The sequence below is a fragment of the Eptesicus fuscus genome, chromosome 15, assembly GCF_027574615.1.
Source record: "Eptesicus fuscus isolate TK198812 chromosome 15, DD_ASM_mEF_20220401, whole genome shotgun sequence".
NCBI classification, from domain to species: Eukaryota; Metazoa; Chordata; class Mammalia; order Chiroptera; family Vespertilionidae; genus Eptesicus; species Eptesicus fuscus.
This window is the reverse complement of record NC_072487.1, coordinates 61,432,055-61,455,488: the sequence shown is the minus strand read 5'-3', so window position 1 is coordinate 61,455,488 and position 23,434 is coordinate 61,432,055. Positions and strand designations below refer to the sequence as shown.

The 23,434-nt window shown below is 41.4% G+C and overlaps 2 protein-coding genes across 3 annotated transcripts in view; both read left to right on the top strand.

The window, feature by feature from the left end:
* Positions 1 to 8,093, top strand: part of ECPAS (Ecm29 proteasome adaptor and scaffold) — a 98,815-nt gene extending 90,722 nt beyond the window's left edge. For both annotated transcript variants that reach the window (XM_054727050.1, XM_054727051.1), the window contains 5 exons: positions 11 to 149; positions 2,399 to 2,504; positions 2,708 to 2,796; positions 5,895 to 5,966; positions 7,811 to 8,093. In XM_054727050.1, coding sequence (XP_054583025.1) covers positions 11 to 149; positions 2,399 to 2,504; positions 2,708 to 2,796; positions 5,895 to 5,966; positions 7,811 to 7,950 — 546 coding nt within the window. In that variant the 3' untranslated portion in view covers positions 7,951 to 8,093. The remainder of the gene's footprint in view (positions 1 to 10; positions 150 to 2,398; positions 2,505 to 2,707; positions 2,797 to 5,894; positions 5,967 to 7,810) is intronic.
* Positions 8,094 to 18,668: 10,575 nt separating this feature from the next.
* LOC103286559 (olfactory receptor 2K2) lies at positions 18,669 to 20,569 on the top strand. Its single transcript, XM_008142118.3, has one exon. The coding sequence runs from the start codon at positions 18,840 to 18,842 to the stop codon at positions 19,788 to 19,790; it is 951 nt and encodes a 316-aa protein (XP_008140340.2). The 5' UTR covers positions 18,669 to 18,839; the 3' UTR covers positions 19,791 to 20,569.
* The last annotated feature ends 2,865 nt before the right edge of the window (positions 20,570 to 23,434 follow it).

The window sequence follows — 23,434 nt, the reverse complement described above, 5'->3', positions numbered from 1 at the left end:
TATGTCCTAGAACTCGCCTGAGAGCATTGGAGTCCGGACAACCAAGAATGAAGACGAGAATGAGAAGGAAAAGGAGCTGCAGCTGGAATCCCTGCTAGGAGCCTTTGAGGGCCTGGGCAAAGCCTGGCCCCGAAATATGGAGACTCAGCGTAAGCATCAGAACCTGCATTTGAAGAAGTGCTGTAACCAGAGGCTACTTAATGAGAGCAGAGATGTTCTAAGCGACAAGTTATTGTTTCTTGTACCTTCTTACTAATTAATAGAATTATCTAACACAAATTTTACTCCTACATTGGCACATAATCCTATTGTATTAGTTTGCTAGGGTTGCTATAACCAAGTACCGCAGACAGGTGACTTAACCAATAGAAATTTTCTCACAATTCTATTTGAGATCAGGGTGTCAGCAGTGTTGGTTTCTTCTGAAACCTCTCTCCTTAGCGTGTAAATAGCCATCTATGTCTGCGTCCTAATCTCTTCTTATGAGGACACCAGCAGTATCGGGTTAGGGCCCACCCTAATGACCTCTTTAAAGATGCTGTCTCTCAGTACAGTCATTCTGAGGTTCTTAGGGTTAGGACTTAGTTATGATTTGGGGGAACGCAATTCAGCCCTTAACACCCATGATACAATATAGAGATAGTTTGACTGTAAAAAGAATTATTTTACTCTTCTTTGTGATACTATTTGCTGAGCAATCCACAGAGTATATTAGTGTGGTCTCTTCATCTTGGAAATTAATGGCCTTGTAAGTAAACAAATCTTTAATAAGCTAGTGAAATCTCTGTTTCACTGAGAACCTTGAAACTTTTTGAGAGATTTTCAGAATTGGACATGTATTTCCAAAGGGTTAAGTAGATGAACAAACAGTAAACCTTTTTTGTTGGATTAGGTTGCAGTTAGGAGTTTTTGACTGGGCCTTGAGCTTGGGAACTAGGCTCCTCTGAAGTTTGCCTTCTGTTAGTTTCTACAGTGTTTTCCCCCCAGACACCTTAACATGCTTGAGTGTTATTAAAAAAGTATGTTGATTATTTGTGATTGGATATGTCTGAAGTCAGATTTAAGATTGTCTCTGAGCCTTGCCATTTTTTTGGTGAACTTGAAAAAATATATTTGCCATGTATAGGAAGGATTTTCCAAAAGATACGTATTTATAAATGGTCTTATGTCTTGGCATTATGTTCTGGCCTGCAGTGGAAGTCTCTTTTTTTTGACGCCATTAGGGCTACTGACTTTTTCTTGAATGAGGTAGAAAAAGTAGGGAATTTACATAAAAACTAGTGGCCCGGTGCACAGATTCGTGCACATTGAAAGGAAATTAATTAGAAGAAACATTCATGCGGTAATTACGTTACTGCAAAAAATTACATGTCAAAATACCATATATAATATAGTATTATAAAATTAAAACATGCGTCCGTTAGGCACCAGCGAGAGCTTTACATGTATCGTGCATGCACAAGTCAACGTTTATTTTTAAATTGCCTGTGTGCATCAGTCGGATGGACGGTCGGTCACTTAGCCTTTTATATATATAGAAGATGATGTATACCCAAAGCAGTTTATTTTAGTGTAAGGCATAGAAATGTATATTCATTTGCCAGTTATTGAGGGGAAGGCCAAGCCTTTGAGAATTGAACTGTTACACATTGACTTCTCGTACACCTTACTCACAAGGTATCATCTACAATTTCTGAGTTCTGTTTCTTTATTATAGAAAAAGAAGCTAAAATCTCTTATGCAGCAATTCCAGTGCAGAATTCTTACAGATTTTTACTGCCATCTGTCTTTACATATGTGAATCTAACTAAAAATAACGACTTTGTTGAGTTTTATACACCTATTTCATCAGTTAGTGTACTATTAATTATATAATTGTAATTGCAAGTGCAGTTGGCGTGACTGGTTTGGGATAGAGCTGATGTCTGTTGGTAAGCCCACAACGTGCGGAAGCTCCTGCGTGTCCCCAGGAGCTCCTGCCTCCAGAGTTCTGCTTTCTTGTCATTCAGGGTGTTCTACAGGGAAAGGGAGTGTGGTTAAGATTCAGTGTCACTTCCTTGGAGAAGGATACTGCTTTGAAAATGAACATTTATAAACAGTTATATGGGACCTTCATGGGGGAAGTTCTGGTCAGGGAAATTTGTTTGGGAATTGGACACAAAGTCAGCCTGAAGTTCTGTTTGTTTGTTTTTTGAAATTTCATGGCTTTAACTAAAGGCATTTGTTGTTTTATTTTTTTCCTCCCTCCCCCTCTTTTTTCTGTCTCCCTACCTCCCACCCATCTCTGCCCCTCTGTCCCTCTCTGTTTCTGTCTCTGTCCTTCCATCTGTCCCTCGCTCTGTCTTTTGCTCCTTCACACTCCCTGTCCTACTCTGTCCCATTCTGTCTTTTTTCCCAGGTTGTTATCGGCAGGAGATATGCAAATTGATGTGTGACCGGCTAAAACTCAGCACATGGAAAGTGCAGCTAGGAGTCCTACAGTCAATGAATGCCTTTTTTCAGGGGTAATTTGCTTCATAGTTCATTTATTTTGTCCTTTTCCCCCTTAGCATTTTACATGTAATCAATGAAATTCTTTTACATTTTTAAACTAAATGCTAGAATGACATCATAAAGTGATACATGCAGATAGAAATTATTTGTGCCAGAAAGGTTTTGGAATATTTCTTAAAACTGGTATTTGTGTCTTGCCTTCTGATTTTTATAGATTAATGCTTTTGGAAGAAGAACATGCAGATCCTGAGGCCTTGACTGAAATTCTCCTTGAAACTTGTAAATCAATCACATATTCTTTAGGTGAGTGTGATAAACTGACATTGATAAGGGGTCCTGATTTTAAAGGTCAGGGAGCTAAGTTTCAAATATTTCCTCACTTGTGCTAGGAACTAAGTTTATGGAACTACTGAACTATCCTATTTAATATACTCTGTATGCCCAGACTGAAATATATTAACCTGGAACTATAATTTAGGATTTTAACTCCTACATTAGAAAAACCCTTGTGATAAGTATTTTTTAAAAAAACTTTTACTTGGAAATAATTTTAAACTTATAGAAAAGTTGCAATAATAGTACATATATCCCACATATGAGTGAAATCATATGGTTCTTGGCTTTTTCTGTAGGACTTATTTCGCTAGCATTATATTCTCCAAGATCCATCCATGTTGTCGAAATGGCAGTATTTCATCTTTTCTTATGGCTGAGTAGTATTCCATTGTAATATGTACTACATCTTCTTTATCCAGTCATCTGTCGAGGGACATTTCGATTATTTCCATGTATTCACCACTATGAATAATGTTGCAGTGAACATAAGGATACACATATCTTTGCGAATAAAAGTTCTCAAATTTTTCAAGTACATTCCCAGAAGAGGGGTTGCTGGGTCATATGGTAATTCTATTCTTACTTTTTTGAGGAACCTCCATAGTGGCTGTACCATCAGCAGTGAATGAGGGTTTCTTTTTCTCCACAACCTCTCCAGCACTTATTTTACTTGTCTTGTTGATAATAGCCATTCTAACAGGAATGACATGTAGTTAATGAAGCTAAGCATATTTTCATATATCTGTAGGCCATGTGCATGTCTTCTTGGGAGAAGTGTCTTTGGATTGTTTGTTTTGTTGTTGTTGAGTTGTATGATATAAAACTGAAAGCAACAAATGAACAAACAAGACAAGCAAAAACTCATAGCCCCGGCCAGATGGGTCATTTCGATAGAGCATCATTTCCATATGCCAAGGTTGTGGGTTTGATCCCTGGTCAGGGCACATGCAAGAATCAACCGATGAATGTATATGTGGAACAACATATTGATGTTCCCCCACCCCCTCTAAATCAATGCAAAAAAAAAAATAATAACCACACCAAAAACCCTTATAGACACAGACAATAGGATGGTGGTTACCAGAGGGATAGGAGTGTGGGGGAGGGATAGTAAAGGGTAAAGGGGGGGTCCAATATATGGTGACTAAAAGGAGAGTTTACTTTGGGTGGTAAATATAATATAATATACAGATGATGTGTTATAGAATTGTATACTTGAAAACCTATATAATTTTGTTAACCAAAGCCACCCCAATAAATTTAATTTTAAAAAGCCAGCAAAAACAAACAGAAACCTGAGCTCAATGACTTGCCAGGCTGAGCTCTCAGACATGGACGACACCGCCCCTGGGGCAGAAAGGTTGGGCTGCCATGAAGTGGGGTGACTTTCCCATAAGCCCGTGTCTCGGTTTCCCTCCTGTCCCATGCTGAGGGGCTCAGTCAAGACATGAAATAAAAATAGTACATGTAATACCTATATATCTTTTAACCAAAGTTACCTGTTAACATTTTGCCCCATTTACTTAATCATTACTTCTATATACATTTTTTTCTTGAACCATTTGAAAGTATATTGTTGACGTCACACCCCGTTACCTCTTATAAATTTTTCAGTGTGCATTCTCTTACATCAGCTCGGTACAATTACCAACTTCAGGCAGTATAACAGTGATGCAATTTTAAAAATCAGATTCTTTACTGTTCATGTTCTAGGTTTTTCCGTTGACTCATAATGTTTATTATAGAATTTCCCCCCTCCCCTCCATTAAGGAATTTTAGCCCAGGATCATTTATTGAATTGAGTTGTTGTATCTTTTTATTCTTCTTTGATCTGGAACCCTTCCTCCCAGCTTTCCTCTGCCCTCTATGACATTGACAGTTTTGAAGAAAAGTCTCCCCCATCTTTTTTATTGGAGGGCTTCTCATGGTGGTTGTCTCATGTTTCCTCCTGATTAGATGCAGGTCATGACTTCCCAGTTGGGATATTCCCTCCGTAAGTGACGTGCCTCACATCCAGAGGCACAGAGTGTCCATCTGCCCTCACTGGCGATGTTACTTTTGATTACCTGGTCAAGGTGTATTCAGTTTTCTCTACCTTGTAGTTATTTTACTGAGATGGCTTTCTAACTCTAGCCTCCCTCACATTTCCCTTTGATAGTTGGCATCCTCGTAAGCAAGATCCCACCCTCTCCCTTCCTCTGTTATCGGTACTGATTCATGGATTCCTTTTCCCCCAGTTGGTTTATAATTAATTATTTTTCTTAATTTGTTGCTCCTCTGGTCACAGATTTGGCCAGTGGAGGCTCCTTCAAGCTGACTCCTGTGTCCTCTTGACAGGTCACCATCATTCTTACAGGCCCTTCTGTACTTTGTAACAGAACAGGATGTTATAAGCTCATCTTGTGCTTTCCTTGCTGTGAGTTTGGTTGTGTTAATTTTTTCGGTAGGCAATTTCACCATGAACTAGATGCTGTATCTAGAGCAGTGGTCACCAACTGATGGTCCGCGAACACTGGTGGTCCGTGAGGTCTGAAAGGTTGGCGACAGCTGTTCTAGAGTAGACACTAAGGAAGTATGTTTTAGTTATAATTCTTGGAGGTGGCGTGCTTTTGGATAAAGAACTGGCAGTTAAGAAACTGGTCTTAACAGGGTCCCAGGCAGGTGTCTCTGATTTTGTCTTCACCCTGGGTTGTGTAATGTTCTTTGTTAATTTGAGGTCATGCAACCTAAAGACCCTTCTTAGGTATTATGAGAAGATGAGTATGTGTTTAAGTAGTGTCTTTTGAATTCCCACTTTAAAATGGGTCCTTTTAAATATTGCCATTTGGTGTGGTGATTGATATATTTGGCTGACATATTTTTTTTAAAGTAAGGAATGTGGGCACATAGCACATTTCAAGTATTTAATGATAGATAACCCGGAAAGGGAAGCTTACTTCAGAAAAGGTGTGTCTTTCCCTGAATTTGTCATTTAACATCTTTCAGTAGCATTAACTTAATCTTGAAGCTTTTGTTTCAAAGGCATATAAAACAAGTAATGTGCATTATGTAATTCTTTTTCTTAGAAAATAAGACATACTCGTCTGTGAGAACAGAAGCTTTATCTGTGATAGAATTACTGCTTAAGAAGCTTGAAGGTGAGTTCCTGATAGTTCTGATTGGAAAACCGGAAAGCCAGGATATTTTATGGCATATGTTTTAGAAATTGTTTTATTTTCTGTTTTTGTTTTTAATAAGCATATGCTCTAAATTACAAATTAATACACACACACACACACACACACACACATCTAAGTGGGATAGACAAAGCTAAAACCCTTAAATTTTATTAAAGTGTTTAAATTTTATGAAGCTGTAGTTATCTTAGAATAATAGTTTTTGTTTCCAGTGTGAATCCTGATTTAATCTCGGTTATTACAACACATGGTTGACAGTGCATAGTATAGCTCACTGTCCGCATGTAAATAAACAGAATGACACACTCAAAAGTGGAGTTGGGAAAGCATTTTAACAATTATCCACCCGAGTCATCTAATTTGATAGCATTTTCTTAATCCTATTTTTCCCTGTTTTTCTTTTTTTAACCTTCTTATAAAGAAGATTTCTTCTAATGGCTGTGGTAAAAGAAAACATTTTCTCCAGTGGTGTATCGGTTACTATTTTTAAAAGCAGGCCTCTTTTTTTCTCTTTTTTCTTCTTTTTTTTTTTAAATTTTTTTATTATTTTAACCCCAGGGAATGGGGAAGCAGGAGCAGTTTTCTCAGGTCCTGTATATTTGCAATTTTTACTTCTTTATTTCTGCTTAGCATTTAAGGCACCTCTCCTAGGGCTCCATAAAACAGGCTTTCTAGTCTCAGTAACACTACACACCTTGTAATTCCTTTTTTCTTTGTTGAAATGAAAGAGTAAGGCCCCTCATCAGATCACTGAATTTGCACTGTTTGCCAAATATGCATGAATGTATTCTAGGTGAGTAAAATGAGGCTAAATGGTGAGGTAACATGCCAAAACCACAACACTAGAAAGTGGCAGAACCTCACAAATAAGACTTAGGATATTTACTTTGAGTTTCTCTGATGCTCCCCTTAAAGGATTAATAAATTGTCATCTGTTGAAACTGACGGTGCAGTTTTGAAATTTGTTCAAGATTTTTTTAACTGAACAAACATCTTACTACTAATAAAATACTAATAAAAAGGTAATATGCTAATTAGACCAGTCGCCTTCCTGACGTCCTTCCGGACAAAGCCACGGTAGTGGGGGCCGAGGCAGAGGTAGTTAGGGGCGATCAGGCCGGCAGGGGAGGGCAGTTAGGGGGCGATCAGGCCAGCGGGGGAGGGCAGTTAGGGGGTGATCAGGCCAGCAGGGGAGGGCAATTAGGGGGTGATCAGGCCAGCAGGGGAGCAGTTAGGGAGCAATAAGGCTGGCAGGGGAGCAGTTAGGGGTGAACAGGTCGGCAGGCAGAGGCAGTTAGGGGCATCAGGCCAGCAGGCAGAGGTGGTTAGGGGCAATCTGGCAGGCAGGCAGGTGAGCAGTTAGGAGCCAGCGGTCCCGGATTGCAAGAGGGTGCAGGCCGGCTGAGGGAACCCCCCCCCCCCATGCACAAATTTTGTGCACTGGGCCTCTAGTATCTTATAAAGAGGCTTTTTGTGTTGTTGATGGTCTTTTGGTCACTTTGTGCTTTGCCTTGATACTTCCTACTTAACCACTTTGCTTTAGCATCCCTAGATGCTTTTCATCCCACTAATACTGGGGGCAGAGGATGGGACTCCCTGATATGCTCTCGGGTTATTGTCAATAATTAGGATTTGAGACAACTGTTGAACCTGTGATCATTATATCCTAAGTTGTTATCAAGTGGTTGCTTTGCATTTATTTTGGGGATATGATATATGGAGGAAAAGCAGAACGACTAGTTTGGTTTTTTGTCCTTGCTTGTTCTATGAGGAATCTTTTTTTTCTTCTTTCTCTTTCCATTCAGAGTCTAAACAGTGGGAAAGTTTGACATCTGAGTGCAGAACGCTCCTGATTGAATCTTTAGCAACTATGGAGACAGACAGCCGACCTGAGCTGAAGGAGAAAGCATCATTGCTGAAGAAAACACTTGAAAATCTGGAATAATTAAAAGTGGAAGAAACAAACAAGTGCCATGTTCATTGTGATGAAAATGGTGGTATTCTTTGAAAAACCAAGTGGGAAAAGTAAAGATTAATCTGTAGCATGCATCATTCCTTGGCTGAAATAAAAACAAAAAATGCCTTAAATTTTGTTCCTTACTAGCTTTATTTTATTTGATGTTTTAAAAGTATCTGGGCTGAGTGAGCTTAATGAAACATGGATGTTTGAGAGGTGATTGTTGGTAAAACTGATGGAAATAGTTATTAGAAGATTAAAGCTGTTATTAAAGGGATAAACAATGTTGTAGAGAAGCTGGATAAAAAAATCTTAGAAAGGCATCTGAATTGAATGAAGTTATTTCAGGAAGGGGCTCTGTAATCACTTAGTTGAACCCCCTTGCTGTACACCTGAAGAAATAGGCTGTGTGCTGACAGAGCTTCCTTTCTGAGGCCTGTGATAAGGCCGGAACCCAGGTGTTGGATGACCTGCCCAGGAAATTTTCTTTTACAGCCTTCTGCCAATCACTGCTAACGCTGACCACCAGAGAAACAGAACTGAACTGACATCATTGGATTCTTGAAATTCATAAGCTGAATGTTATCCTTTGTTTAGATGATTGGTTTTTAGAAGTAATTGTTTAGCATCGTTCTTTATGGATTGAGAGGGAGAATTTGGTCTCCATCTGATAGTTCTGATTGCCCTTTTTTTTTTTTAAATCCTTTCCTGAGGACATGTTTTTTTTATTGATTTTAGAGAGAGAGAGGAAGGAAGAGAGAGAAACATCAATAGGTTGCCTCCTGTACACGCTCCAACCGAGTATTGAACCCCAAACCTCGGTATGTAACCTGACTGGGAATTGAACCCAGGACCTTCAGTGTACAGGACGATCCTCCTACCCAGACGCACTGGCCAGGGCTGATTGTCCTCCTTTCACAGGCAGATGCAGGTAGGTTAGGGCAAGATTGATCATTCTGTCTGTCTGTGGTTGCTTATTTTGTAAAACCCAAACCGACAACGAAATCATGACTGTTGATTTAGACCATTTATAATCTCAAAACTTAAAAGCACCTTAAAATTTTATACTCACTTTTATGCTAACAGTATGACTTTAGGATAGAAAGGAAAGCATTTTAATTTGCCATCTGGGAATAACTTGGTACTGTTCAAATACTTACAGCGAGGATTTCTTCCTGTCCTTTTGCTGCTCATGCCCCTGCCTCAGGATGTAGGGTAAGGGGAAAAACAATTTTAACGAAGACTGAGAACACTAGCTCACCTTGGATTCCATGCACAAGATTGCTTTATACTCAGTATTGCCCTTTACTGACATTAACACCAGGGTTAAAATTTCATGCTTATTTTTGGTGTGGTTTCTATTGAGCAATGAATATATTTCAAACTTTCTGGACTGTGACCAAGAGTAAAAATAACTTTTCACATTTGACCCAGAACAGTGTGTGTGTGTGTGTGTGTGTGTGTGTGTGTGTGTGTGTGAGAGAGAGAGAGAGAGAGAGAGAGAGAGAGAGAGAGAGAGAGAGAGAGAGAGAGAGAATATAAAATCATTAACTGAAATATTTTATGAAAATAAATAATTCAGACTCTTACTATGTGTGATATACTGTGATCCCTCCTTCACCTGTGCTGTTTTAAATGCTCACTAAATTTATTCCCTGACTCATAAATGGGTTGCTGTTCACAGTTTGAAAAACAGTGCATAGGTAGTACCTAACCTTGGCTGTATATGCTGTGTTCTGGGGTTGCTTCTGATTTGGAAAGGGGTTTACAAAGAAAATTTAAGTGTTTATTTCTGAAACATGTTCTTAGCTGATAACTGAATATAATTGTGAGCTTTAATAGTATCATGAGTTTTAAGGAACCTATCGTGGACTTCCACTTGAGAAGGCTTTAGGGAAAATCAACTTTGGATTGATTTCTGAAAATCAATCTTTTTCAGAAAGCTTATGGCCTCACAGTGTTTTCCTGATCAGTCCTCCTCCACCAAGTGCCCTCTGACTTTCATTTTCAGTCCCTGGGACGCTGTTCCTAGGCAAGAATGCAGGGGAGGCCAGGTGTTATCAGAAACAGTGTAAGGGCAAGGACTGTGCTCTAGGCCCATCCGAAATGTTAAAGCCTCATCAAAGTTTATGCTTTTAAACATTTTCTTATTTAATATTGGGAATTTCCCATGGTGCTGAGAGCGGTGCTAAGATACTTGAACCTTAGTGCTTAGTGCTAGTGAATTAATTTCTTTTAGCTTTCTAAGCACATTTCTAATTTCTATACTTAATGCCTTCATCTTAACCAGCCAAGTCATCTGTACAACGAGTAATGCTGAATCATGGTCTCCCAGTGCAGCTCGTGTGTACGTGTGTGTACGTATTGATGTGAAAGGGTGAAGAACAGAGTGTGTGACTGTGGAGTGTTGATACTGGTGAACAAGTGGAAGAAGGACCCGTGCGTGTTTGTCTTCTGCCTTCATTTTCCAAAGCTATCTGGAACAGGTTTTTATAATCCTCCCCCCCGCCTCCCCTCCCCCCAGGAATATTGTGCCACTTGTCATACAAGCGACTGATTGAGATAGTCTAATTGCTAAATTTCTTATTCCTGGAATAAGTACACTAGATATAGCTTCATAAATCTATCGATACATGGAAAGGAGGTACCTGAAGTTTGGCAGTTGGTCCAAACAGTGCAAGTAGTATAACATTGTCTTTTTGGTGATAAAAGAGCAGCAGTTTCTTTAATGTTTGTGTCCAGTTTCTAATTGCCGCTGTGTCTGCCTGTGATCCAGTTTACCTGCACAATAAAGCGGACTGCCAGCAAACCCCCATGGCTTCCCCCTGCCATCTTTTCCTTGTGTATTTACTAAGAAGAAAAAGAGAAGAAAAAAGACGTGACCGTGTTGATCTGGTAGCAATTGCACTGTGTGAACACTGTCTGCCCCTTGAGGGAGTTTGTGTCGGCCGCCGCCACAATGTATCCATGCTGCGTGTGAAGTACAGGGACTTAACTTTGACCTTGGCACTCATTGTAATGTACAAACTGTTGTTAATGGATGTATATGTAACAGATTTTTGTATTTTATATGCGAAGTCTTCATAGAATCCTCTGCAATATGTACTGGGCTAGCTAAGCATGTGATAGTCTTATTTGAGAGGAAAATCCTACCCATGCCCAAGAAGGTCTGAAGTAAATAAAAGCTGCATGACCAGTTCTTCTGAAGCAGTGCATTGATTTTTACTGGTTCTCTAGGAGAAGAGTTTAGCTTCCGAGGTATTTGGCTAGTTACACTTGAAAAACCGAAAAAGGCGCAACAGCTTGCCTCTGCGTAGCTACCTCTGCTGATTGACCAGGAATTCCAGAGTGTGCGTGGAGTCATCTTGGGAGAAGCCTTTATGGCCCCTCTCTATGTTTGTGCTCACTTAATTCCATCATAAAATGAGTAAAAGCTGAGGGCTTTAAAAAAAAAGCATTTAAAGTTTATATTTTTATAGATTTCAGAGAGGAAGGGAGAGGGAGAGAGAGAGAGAAACATCAATAATGAGAGAGAATCACTGATCAGCAGCCTCCTGCATGCTCCACACTGGGGATTGAGCTCACAACCCAGGCATGTGCCCTGACTGGGAATTGAACTGTGACTTCCTGGTTCATAGGTTGATGCTCAACCATCTGAGCCACAGCAACGGGCGACCCTTCTATCATTAAACATGGGCCATGCTTTACTGTTTAATATGTGACAAATCTAGAAATCATATTCCCCTCCCATTCCAGAACTGCTGCTTTCTTTTTCTACTTCCTGAACTAATTCTGTAAAGTCTCAATTCTTTATTGTATGTGCCCACTGACGCCTCTGCTCGGTTAGCTTCGTGATCAGGTAATGATTGGACAGATTTCCTTAGATTTCCTGTACCCATAGTTCTCCATTCTGATAACTACTGTTCCTCTAAAATCCAAAGCTCCATTACCCAAGATGGTTGTGTTTATATGATTTTAATTGCATTTTGGGGAGTAATAGTGGGAGTAGAGGATAGCTAAGACCAGCCAACAACCTAAAATTCCATATGAGGTATCTATTTTTATAGGCCCTTAGCCTTCCCTGCTATTAGGTATTTCTCATTGGCTAGTTTGTATTTTTTTTTAGTCCTCAAGATTTCTGAGCCTTCTCCTGTCTTCCTAATGCCTTCACTCTCCTCTCCCAGTGTCCTAAGCCCTTCTAAAGAAGCAGAAGTGAACTTTAAAATTTTATAACTTCATTAGTAATAGAACAATTGAGTTATCTCTGTTAGAATCTTTTCCCATCTGAATGAGCCCCTGCTTTCCCAATAGAACAGACCTCCTGAGGGGTTTTTCTAAATAAAAGCCACAGAACCAGGAGATGAGATGCCACTCTTGAAAGGTGAAGTGGCTGAGGTTAGGTTATTTTGCTTGGTTTGGGGAGAAATGATTCTGAAAACCTTCATCTCTACCATCTTTACAAGAATTAAAAATTTTTGTTTATTGATCAAAATAATACATGTTTAGAGGTGCACTCTAAATTTTACATTAGGATTCACTTAGTTTATTGGTTATAACATTGCTGCTATAAAATGTTATTGTTCCCTTCATATCTGCACTATTCTTGTTAGAGTCATTCCACTACCTCAACATTTTCATGTAACTGATAATGGAATCTTTTTCGGGTCACTATGTTTCACCTAGCTGTTAGAAAATTATTGAATTTTATTCATCTTTTTATTAGGCAACTTTGCTAAACTCTTGCTGTGAAACAGTTTTAATTTATTCCCTTTGGGTGTAAAATCATATAGTTTGCAAGTGATAATTTTATTTCCTTTTCTCCCATATCACTGCCTGTTATTTCTATTTAATGTCTTAGTGTCAATCTTCTAGCAACATCCTTGTTGCCTAGTGACGGGCGGGGTTGATTGTGAGCACTGAGCTTTAGGGCGACTGCACTGGAATGGCGAGAAGAGGGCTGTGCGGGCCGGTCTGGAGGCGCCGGGGTGTCTGTCTGCCACACTTTGCTGAGCAGCTTCACCCCCTCATCGTAGATGAGGAACATGATGGCTACGTCCGCGGGGACCGGCGGGGCAGGGGAAAGTGCCCATCGGAAAGCCGTGAGGCCCTCATTCCTCAGGGTCTGCCGCACAGCCCACGTGTTCCGAACTGGAGCACCGCCAGCCCCCGCACCCGGTCCACACCACGTGTGGGGTGGATTCCTGCAGCTGCGCCCTCCGTCGTTCCCAACGTCGTGATCAGCGGCGTCGGCGGCGAGTTGGGCCGGTCCCCTCGGTACCAGCTGTCCAGGGAGGTCATGACAAAGGAGCGTGAGGCCCTCGGACATGCCCTGCAATCCTGTTCCCGCACAATCGCCCCGACCCCGACTCCGGAGAAGAAGCCTCACTCAGCACTTGGAGCTGGGAGGTCCGGTGATGGGGGAGTTTCACCTTGAGGGTCTCCTTGGGGCGCACCAGGCCAGCGCCCCGCCGCCCAGCAGCCCTTGGACATGTTGCTGCTGGAAACCTGACGATCACCGGGGGGACAGAGCGGAGGGGCAGGGTGCCGAGGCCTCGCACAGGCCCAGGACGCCTGGGGGGCCGGGCCCGGGTCCCCACGCCTCACCCCGCGAGTCCTGGAGAGGCGCGCAGGGGCGACGCACAGGGCGAGCCCCCACCCACGTGCACGTCTGCTGCCCTCGCCCCTCCGTGCAGTTTAATTGAACTATTGGCGGGTAAGTTGGAGACGTTTTGCCCCGTTAACACTAGGCACCTCGGTATTTGAGAACAAGGACGTTGCCTTACATAACAGGGCAGTAAATTAGAAGCCCGGGAAAGGTCCTGGCGCCCACACTCAGGGCTGGTCTATTTTCCTGCAGTATCTGACTTGTCTTTTGTCCTAATGTCCTCTCTGGAGCTCATGCTTTCCTGGCTTAGTAACACTCAGTGCTGGGTCATTGCTTGCAGCTGTCTCTTCAGTCTCCTGGGACATTTCCTTAGCTTGTTTGTTCGTTCGTTTCCTGATTTTGATTATTGGGGGTAGGGCTTAGGGAGAGCTATAGGTTGGTTATTTTGCACAAAATTCCTCAATTTAGTTTTGTCTGGTTTCCCTCGTGATCAGATTCAGGTAATAGGGTTTTGTTGCTGTTGTTTTTTTTTGTTTGTTTGTTTGTTTTGTTTTTATTAATCCTCACCTGAGGATCCCCCCCCCCCCCCCCGTTGATTTTTTTTTTTTTTTTTTTTTTTACAGACAGTGGGAGGAAGGGAAGGGGGAGAGGAAGAGAGAGAGAGAGAGAAACATCATATGAGAGAGAGACATGGATTGGTTGCCTCCCGCACACCCCCCCCCCACTGGGGTCAGGGATAGAACCGACCCTTGGGTGTGGGGCCAGGGCAGGTAATGCCCTTTAGACAGGAATATCGCAGAAGTGATGTTGTGTCCCCAGGGCATCTTATCAGGAGGCAGCTGGAGTCAGCTTGTGCCGTGATTGGTAATGTTGAGGTGGTTATCCTCCAGGTTTCTCCGCTTAAAGCTGTTATCCTGTTTTGGAAATTAATAAGGAGTTTGGGGTGAGATACTTTGCCACCATGGAAATATCCTGTTTCTCATTCAGCTTTTACCTATGATAACTGTGATACCTACATTTACCCACTATAACATTTTACCTATGATAAGCTAGTACTACAGCAACCTTTAACCTCGACTGATGCTTTTCTAGACCAATTTCTATATTTTTTGGCATCCTACTGTAAGGAAGAAACTTCCTTCTCCCTTCCCTCCTTCCAAGAACTCATGCGTTCTTATTGTATTTAATGGATTGTAACCCACTTTTACCATTATTGATTTTGATACTCAAAGTAATCAGTCCCAGGTTTGGCCAATGGGACCCTCACCCAGGGGCATCTGTGGCTTCTGAAGTACCCCTGTCATTCTTTGCATATTTCTTATGTTCTAGTGTGGTAAGGTAATGGCCATTTCTCAAAGGAACTGGGTTTTCTTTTATTTTTTATTTATTTTATTTTATTGATTGATTAAGGTATTGCATATGTGTCCTTATCCCCCGATTGCCCCCCCGCCCCCCCCCCCACTCATGCCTTCACCCCCCTGGTGTCTGTGTCCATTGGTTAGGCTTATATACATGCATACAAGTTCTTTGGTTGATCGCTCCCCCTCCCCCCACCCCCTCCTTCTCTACCTTCCCTCTGAGGTTTGATGGTCTGATTGATGTGTCTCTGTCTCTGGATCTGTTTTTGTTCATCAGTTTATCTTGTTCATTATATTCCACAAATGAGTGAGATCATGTGATATTTATCTTTCTCTGACTGGCTTATTTCGCTTAGTATAATGCTCTCCAATTCCGTCCATGTTGTTGCAAATGGTAAGAGCTCCTTCTTTTTTACCGCAGTATAGTATTCCATTGTGTAGATGTACCACAGTTTTTTTATTTTTTTATTTTTTTTTACCCCCTCCCCTCCATTCCCTGTACCACAGTTTTTTAATCCACTCATCTGCTGATGGGCACTTAGGCTGTTTCCAAATCTTAGCTATGGTGAATTGTGTTGCTATGAACATAGGGGTGCATATATCCTTTCTAATTGGTGTTTCTAGTTTCTTGGGATATATTCCTAGAAGTGGGATCACTGGGTCAAATGGGAGTTCCATTGTTAGTTTTTTTGAGGAAACTCCATACTGTTCTCCACAGTGGCTGCACCAGTCTGCATTCCCACCAGCAGTGCACAAGGGTTCCTTTTTCTCCGCATCCTCACCAGCACTTGTCATTTGTTGATTTGTTGATGAGAGCCATTCTGACAGGTGTGAGATGGTACCTCATTGTCGTTTTGATTTGCATCTCTTGGATGGCTAGTGACTTTGAGCATGTTTTCATATGTCTCTTGGCCTTCCTTATGTCCTCTTTTGAAAAGTATATATTTAGGTCCATTGCCCATTTTTTGATTGGGTTGTTTATCTCTGGGTTTTCTTTTACTTGAGAATTGTATTAGAAACCAGTATGTGGCCCTAGCCGATTAGCTCAGTGGATAGAGCCTCGGCCTGTGGACTCAAGAGTCCCACGTTTGATTCCGGTCAAGGGCACATGCCCAGGTTTCGGGCTCAATCCCCAGTAGGGGGCGTGCAGGAGGCAGCTATCAATGATTCTCTGTCATCATTGATGTTTCTATCTCTCCCTCCCTCTCCCTTCCTCTCTGAAATCAATAAAAATATATTAATAATAAAAATAAAAAAAGAACCCAGTATCTGGATATTAGGTGTCCGTTGCTACTGAGGGTTCGTTGCTTTAAGGCCCTCTCCCTAGGTGCAAATTGGATAAAATTTCTGGTTACTTGTTGGGGCAAGTAGTTTAAAGAGTAAATTTTCTTCCTGTGATCTCTGAAAACTAGGGAGTCAGTTTCAAAAAACAAAACAATATATATCTTAGAATTCTAGGGGTATCTATTCTCTATATACTGTTAAATATTCTATAGTGCAATCATTGAAGGAAAAAAACCTTGACATAGCTGGGATGGATAGGAAGGAAAGAAGACTTTATTTTTATGCGTTCTTTGAAATTCTTTTGGGGTAACTCATTCCCTCTCTGTCTCAACTTTTAAAAGTTTGATATAATTGGATCTTTGGGACATTATCCCTGAAGGATCTGAAGTTTCAAACTGCTGTAATATATGGCTGCTGAACTTTAAATTGTTCAGGGACAGTCGGTATTCCCCAAAACAACAGAGGATTTAAATTTACGTAGTATTTCAGTTGCTATCCTTTGGTATTTTTAGTTAGGGAGGCAACAGTCAATACTTCTGAAAGAAATGAATTGCACTGTTGATTTTTACATAATACGTTTAACATTTTTAACGTGGATGCATTTATTCTTTCTTGCACTTTCTTGAAGTGCATCTTAAAAGAAGATTTGGAGTTGGTGACAGGGAATTTAGGTCAGAGGACCAATTTTTCTTGGCTACTATTTTTAAACAATAGAAAAGATCAAGTCCCAGACAACTGGGCTGATTTTTCATTCTAAAAAAAAAATAGTGTTTTCTTTTTTTAAATCCTCACCCAAGGTTATGTTTTTATGGATTTTTAGAGAGAGAGAAAGGAAGAAGGAGAGAGAGTGATCCAGCCGGGGATCGAACCTACACCTTTTGGTGTATGGGAGAATGCTCCCACTAACTGAGCCACCCGGCCAGTGCAAATTGTGTTCCCTTTGCTAGTTTTAAGAGCAGCACAAAAAAAATTTTTTTTAAGTTTCTTTAAAATAATCTCTTACAATAATAAGATTTTTATAGAGAATTTGTTAAATAGAAAATTTGGCAGAGAAATCCCTAAAAATAATCTAACAAGTGAATAAGAAGTAACTACTGTGATGTAGGAAAATGAAACTTTTAGGGAGAAAAGCAAAAACTCTGCTGCCTAAGTACCACAGAGGGAACTAACACGGACACGTATTCCCTGGACCACTAAACAAGGTATCAGTGTTACTGCTAGTGTTTGGACCTACAATGTAAGCTGCTTAGGGGCTGGTGACTACAACAAACACACAAACAAAAAGGAAAGGACTGGCTAATAGGCTAGATGAGAGACCATGGAACAGAAGTCAAAGATAATACTGTAATGTAAGTCACAAGAATCCTGTAATATATGAAAACTGTTTGAAAAATATTGTGCCCCATCTACGGTACCTTTAAAATCTGGAGAACGGGGAGACAAATGAGAGCATTGATTGAAATGGAGAAACGGGGGAAAACGTCAGGGATGAGAAAGGGAAGACTGAAGTATTAAGATAAACCCTGTAATTGAGGAGTTTGTCTATGAAAGGGAGAGCAAAAACAGGGTGGCAGTTAACACATGTAGCATGACAATGAACAAGTGTATTTTTAAGAACAAGTGTGCTTGAAAATAGCAAGGAAAGAACTAGTGGGGAAAGGAAAAAGAAAGAAGGTGATAAAGAGCAACATCATTGCAAAAGCAAGGGAGGCTTAGTAATTTTTTTGGTTAGTATTGTGAAATGTCAAAATAAATAAAACCCCAAGTGTCGTGTTTATAATCAGGTGATCTATAATCTTTTCAAAGATAATTTAAGCAGGGAGTTTAATGTCTGCATTCCCTGGATCTTCGTGAGTGTTAATACGAGCATTGCCTGGGTGTAATTTTTAGATCTGTTTACCTGCTCACAAAGGTATAGGTCTCAATAAGGAAGGAAACCATACAGGGGCTGATTCCGTGTTTAAACGAGAGGTGGGTTATTTTGTGTGACTTGTGAACTGGCTCTTAAATATAATCAAGACAAGTATCTGCAATGCTTCAAACAGGGTCATCATTTTTGGAACAAGTATATAGACCTCCAATCCGTTAGTTGGAAAGGACAGAGTTAACTTAGACCTGGAACTTCAGAGGTGTTAGTTTAAAATTCATTGATTTGTTTCTCTCAACATTCCTCCCCGCCCAGTGAAGATCATTGCCGGTTTTTATTGTACAAATGTGCTTTATTTGCCTCATTTCCTGGCTTACTTTTCTAATTTGTGCTCAATAGCTTACTCAGTGTTGATTCACATTTCCATCAAAACTTCACTGAAAACCTACAGGGGGTCAAGGACAGGATTACGAGTTGAGGTTAAATAGTAAATATGTTGACTCTTGTTTTCAAATTCACTCTTTCCTAAATTTCGTTGTGGAACCATCAACTTTTTACGTCGATCACATTGCTCTTCCTTTGGAACAGGAGATCCACTACCCTGTGATTTCTCTGTGGTAAAATCGTGTTTATTATAGTGAAGATAAGTTTGAAAGTGTTTTCCTAACTAAACATTATACTTTATCCACCTCTTTATGTTCTCAGATGAAATGAAGAGAATAATCCTAGGGTAGCTACAGGTGCAAAAAAAAAAAAAAAGGAAATGCAAGCAGAAAACCTCACCATTTGGAGCTTTTTCTTCCTGGAGGGTTTTTCTAAATACCCAACGTTAGAGATCGTTCTCTTCGTCTTCAGCCTTGTGATGTACCTGATCACCCTCCTGGGAAACAGCACCCTGATTTTAATCACCGCCCTAGATGCGCGCCTTCAAACCCCCATGTACTTTTTCCTCGGGAACCTCTCTTTCATGGACATCTGTTACACGTCTGCTTCTATTCCCACTTTGCTGGTGAACCTGCTGTCAGCCCAGAAAACCATTACCTTCTCTGGGTGTGCCGTGCAGATGTACCTGGCCCTGGCCATGGGCTCCACCGAGTGCGTGCTCCTGGCCGTGATGGCGTACGACCGCTGTGTGGCCATCTGCAACCCACTGAGGTACCCCGTCCTCATGAGCAGGCAGGCCTGTGTGCAGCTGGCCACGGCGTCCTGGGTGACCGGCTGCCTGACGGCCCTGCTGGAAGCCAGTTTTGCCCTGCGGATGCCCCTGTGCGGGAACCTCATCGACCACTTCACCTGTGAGATCCTGGCGGTGCTGAAGCTGGCCTGCGCCAGTTCCCTGCTCATGGACATGACCCTGCTGGTGGTCAGCGTGCTCCTCCTGCCCGTCCCGATGCTCTTAATTTGCATCTCTTACGTCTTCATCCTGTCCACGATTCTGAGGATCAGCTCCGCGGAGGGGAGGAGCAAGGCTTTTTCCACCTGTGGGGCCCACGTGACGGTGGTGATCCTGTATTACGGGGCCGCCCTCTCCATGTACCTAAAGCCCTCTTCCTCAGGCTCCCAACAGACAGATAAAATCATCTCGTTGCTTTATGGTATGCTTACCCCTATGTTGAACCCCATCATTTACAGTTTCAGAAACAAGGAGGTCAAAGATGCTGTGAAAAAACTGCAGGACAAAATATCATGGCATCAGACACATGAAAGTCTCTGACTGGGTTCCTTCCGTTTTCACCAGGAGCTCAGCCCTGGCAGGGCTCACAGGGAAATTCTAGACCACGCACTCACCCTTAGAGCACCGACTGGATGGCCCGCTCCAGCATCTTACAGCTGTGGGATACGGGTGCCCGGAGTCATTGCCTGGGGGCAACAGTAGGTTCCTTCCTATCCATCCCACAAATATTTTCTGTATTTGTGTTTCATGGCTGTGAGACGTTTTGGGCTGCAGTCATCACACCTTCGTTCCAGAAAGGAAACTTGAATAAACTTAGAATCAGTGAATGTTAGAGCCGGAAGAAACTTGGACGTCTTCTCTGCCTTCAGTCCTTTCTCAGATGAGGCGGGAGCCTAAGGAGACAAAGAAATAACGGGTGATGCAAGGGAGAAAACGGAATCAAAGAAAAGTTAAGAGACTGGCTCTATGTGACACAGGTGCCCTGGCAGCGCAGCCCTCCTTCAGTCTTCTTCCCTGGAGCTTGTGCTGCCACCCAGTGGTGGCTCCCTAATTCGCCTTTCTTCTCCCAAACTCCCGGCTAAAACTCCCTGACTTCCTGAGTAAGGCATCCACCGCCTGCTTGATTTACCCACCGCCAACCTTGCCTTTCTGAGCACATAGACACTAGGCCGGTGTACCAGCCATACGTCAATTGAGACTTTATGTGTTTGTTTTTCTTCATTGGATGATGGACTTCACAAGGGCAAAGAATCCTGTAATTTTGTATTTTTGGGGGTTTACAATAGTGATTCAGTGACCTAATAAACCTATCAGCTTTACACTAATCATTTTATTTGAGAAGTACCACTTGTGAAAATTATGAAGAAGAAACAACATGAGCGATGAGGTATATTGCTTTATAAATAACAATTACAGAGACAATTTATACTAATTGTTTTAAATCTTTCACTTGTATAAAAATACTGCTTGTTTAAAACGCAGGGTGAGGCCTCCATTCCCAGATCCGTAGCTCTGGGTGGGGTCCTGATAATGCATTTAGAATAGATCCCCAAGAAATTCTGAAAAAGGTTGTAGGATGACCATACTTTGGGAGACATTGTTTTCAGTGAAAAGCAAATCCCACAAGAAAAATAGGATTAGTTCTTATTTCTCCTTTTTATTTTTTTCTTCTTCTTTTCTTCCTGCCTCTGTTTGCACCTCCTCACTTGCCTATCTTTCCTTCTAGAGCAGGGAAGAGAGGATTTTGAATAGAGAAGGTTAACCCACTTGGCAAATTTCAAAATATGGAAGACCTGCCCAGCCGGTGTGACTTAGTGGTTGAGCGTCAACCTATGCACCAGGAGGTCATGGTTGGATTCCCAGTCAGGGCACATGCCCGGGTTGCGGGCTCGATCCCCAGTGTGGGGCATGCAGGAGGCAGCCGATCAGTGATTCTCATCACTGATGTTTCTTTCTCTCCCTCTTCCTTTATCTTTGAAATAAATAAAAACACATTTAAAAACAACCACAAAATCAAAAACAAAATATGAAAGTCCTAAAAAGGTTTAGTATTGGATGTTGAATTCTAGATGCTTTAACTCATAAACTGTTTGTTCCCTTAGATCGTGGGCTCCTGGATGTGTAACCTCCATTTAAAGAGGCTAGCAGTAACCACACACCAAAATTCTGGTGATGGAGCAAGGGGACAATTTGATGCCAGGTGTTGCTGCCAAGAGGTGTTTGATAGTGGGGGATGGAGACAAGCCCTGAGTTTTGGGGGAGCAGGGGAGAGCTGACCAGGAAGCTTTCTTAGCAGCTAGAAGTAATTATTTTTCTACTTAGATACCTCAACCTTCCCAACCCAAATACCACACTCATTTCCTGGTGAGTTCAGAGTCATTTTGAAGTGACATTTTATAGTAGGCTTTTATTAGAGTAGAGCTGGATTTTGTGTGAGAGCAGAGCTAATTATCTGCCTCTTGACTTAGCTTTGATTTGTGTGATACCAAATATAAACAGGAATAACCAGTTATGGAAATAGCTGAGATCTTTTCTTCAAAGAGTGAACTAGGAGGCCTTGTAGGGTCTGAACACACTCTGTAATTAGCATATCAGCTTTGACGCAAGGAACTGAGCAAATTGTTTCAGCATGAGACATGGACCAGACAGGGGCACTGAAAAAGATTAGAAATGACCCAGATGTCAGGAAAAGGCCCAAGATGGGACCTGGGCAGAAATCTCACTAGCAGCAGAATAAGAGTTACAATAGTTACGGCGATATCTATAATAATAAAAGCACAATATGCTAATTAGACCGAACCGCTGAATGATCTTCTGGATGTCCTTCCAGACGTCCTTCTGGATGACCTGCCAGATGAAGCCGGGGCTGCGAGGGCTGAGCCCCTTGCACGAATTTTGTGCATCAGGGCTCTAGTGTTATATAAAGTTGCTGTGAAAAACAATGAGCAAATGTAAATATAAATGTGTTTTATATAGAATAGGCAATACTAAAGTTAGTTATTTGTGAATGGGATATTCTTCCATGTGGATTAGCTTCTATCTCGGCCAGCACTAATTACAATCATTACTTTGATAGAGTCTCGGGCAAGGGACCCTTTTCTGGTTTTGTTAAAAAGAGGAATATATTATCCCAGCCAGCGTGGCTCAGTGGTTGAGCATCGACCTATGAAGTAGGAGGTCATGGTTCAATTCCCGGTCAGGGCACATGCCTGGGTTGCAGGTTCAATCCCCAGTGTGGGGTGTGCAGGAGGCAGTCGATCAATGATTCTCTCTCATCATGGATGTTCCTATCTCTTTCTTCCTCTCCCTTCCTCTCTGAAATCAATAAAAAAAAATATATTTTAAAACAAGAGGAATATATTTGAGAGAGAGGGTAAAACCACCTCTGACACAGCCAATTCCTGAATGGATGATTACATGACCAGAGTAGTGCTTTAGGAAAATCTGATCATGTTAAAATCCCTTAGTGGCTTTTTATTACCCTAAAGTCCAAGTCTTTAAGATAACATGCAAGGACTTTTATAATCTTATTGCTCACCATTTATTTTTTTTTACTGTAGGAACACAAGATTTCTTTTAGTTCCATGAAGATGTTGTGCTCTGTCTTGCTGGTTCTTTTATTAAGAGCATATATCACAATTTGTAATCATAGTCATTTGTGGGTTTACTTGTTTAATGTTGCTCACTAGTCTGTGGGCTCATTGAGGCCAGGACTGGATCAATTTCATTTACCACTGTCTCCCTGCGGCTTAGCTCACGGTCTGGCACAGAGAAGACCTTCGGCGCATACTGTGGTGAAGGACCAAGTGCTCATCGATCATCTGCTGAATAAAAATACTCGTAATAAACTTTTGATGGCTATTCAATTAGTGCTTGACCATTCCTATGGTGAGAGAGATGAAGATGTCCAAGGTGACTTTTAAATGCCAAAGAAGGCTGATAGTGTCATTAATTGACACAGGTATTACTTGACAAGGACCAGGTTTGCGGGTTGAAGGGTAAATCACAAGTTGTGTTTAGACATGTTGAAATTATCATGCCTTTGAGATATATGAGTGGAGATACCAAGGAGTCAGTTGGATATGCCAGTTTGGAGTTAATGAGAAAGATCAGGTTGGAGATAGAAACTTGTGTGACATATTTGGATATATTGAATAATTTAAGTAACGAACATGGTTGGTATT

Coding starts and splice junctions, on each gene's coding strand:
- LOC103286559 (XM_008142118.3), top strand. CDS start 18,840: ATGCAAGCAGAAAACCTCACCATTTGGAGCTTTTTCTTCCTGGAGGGT.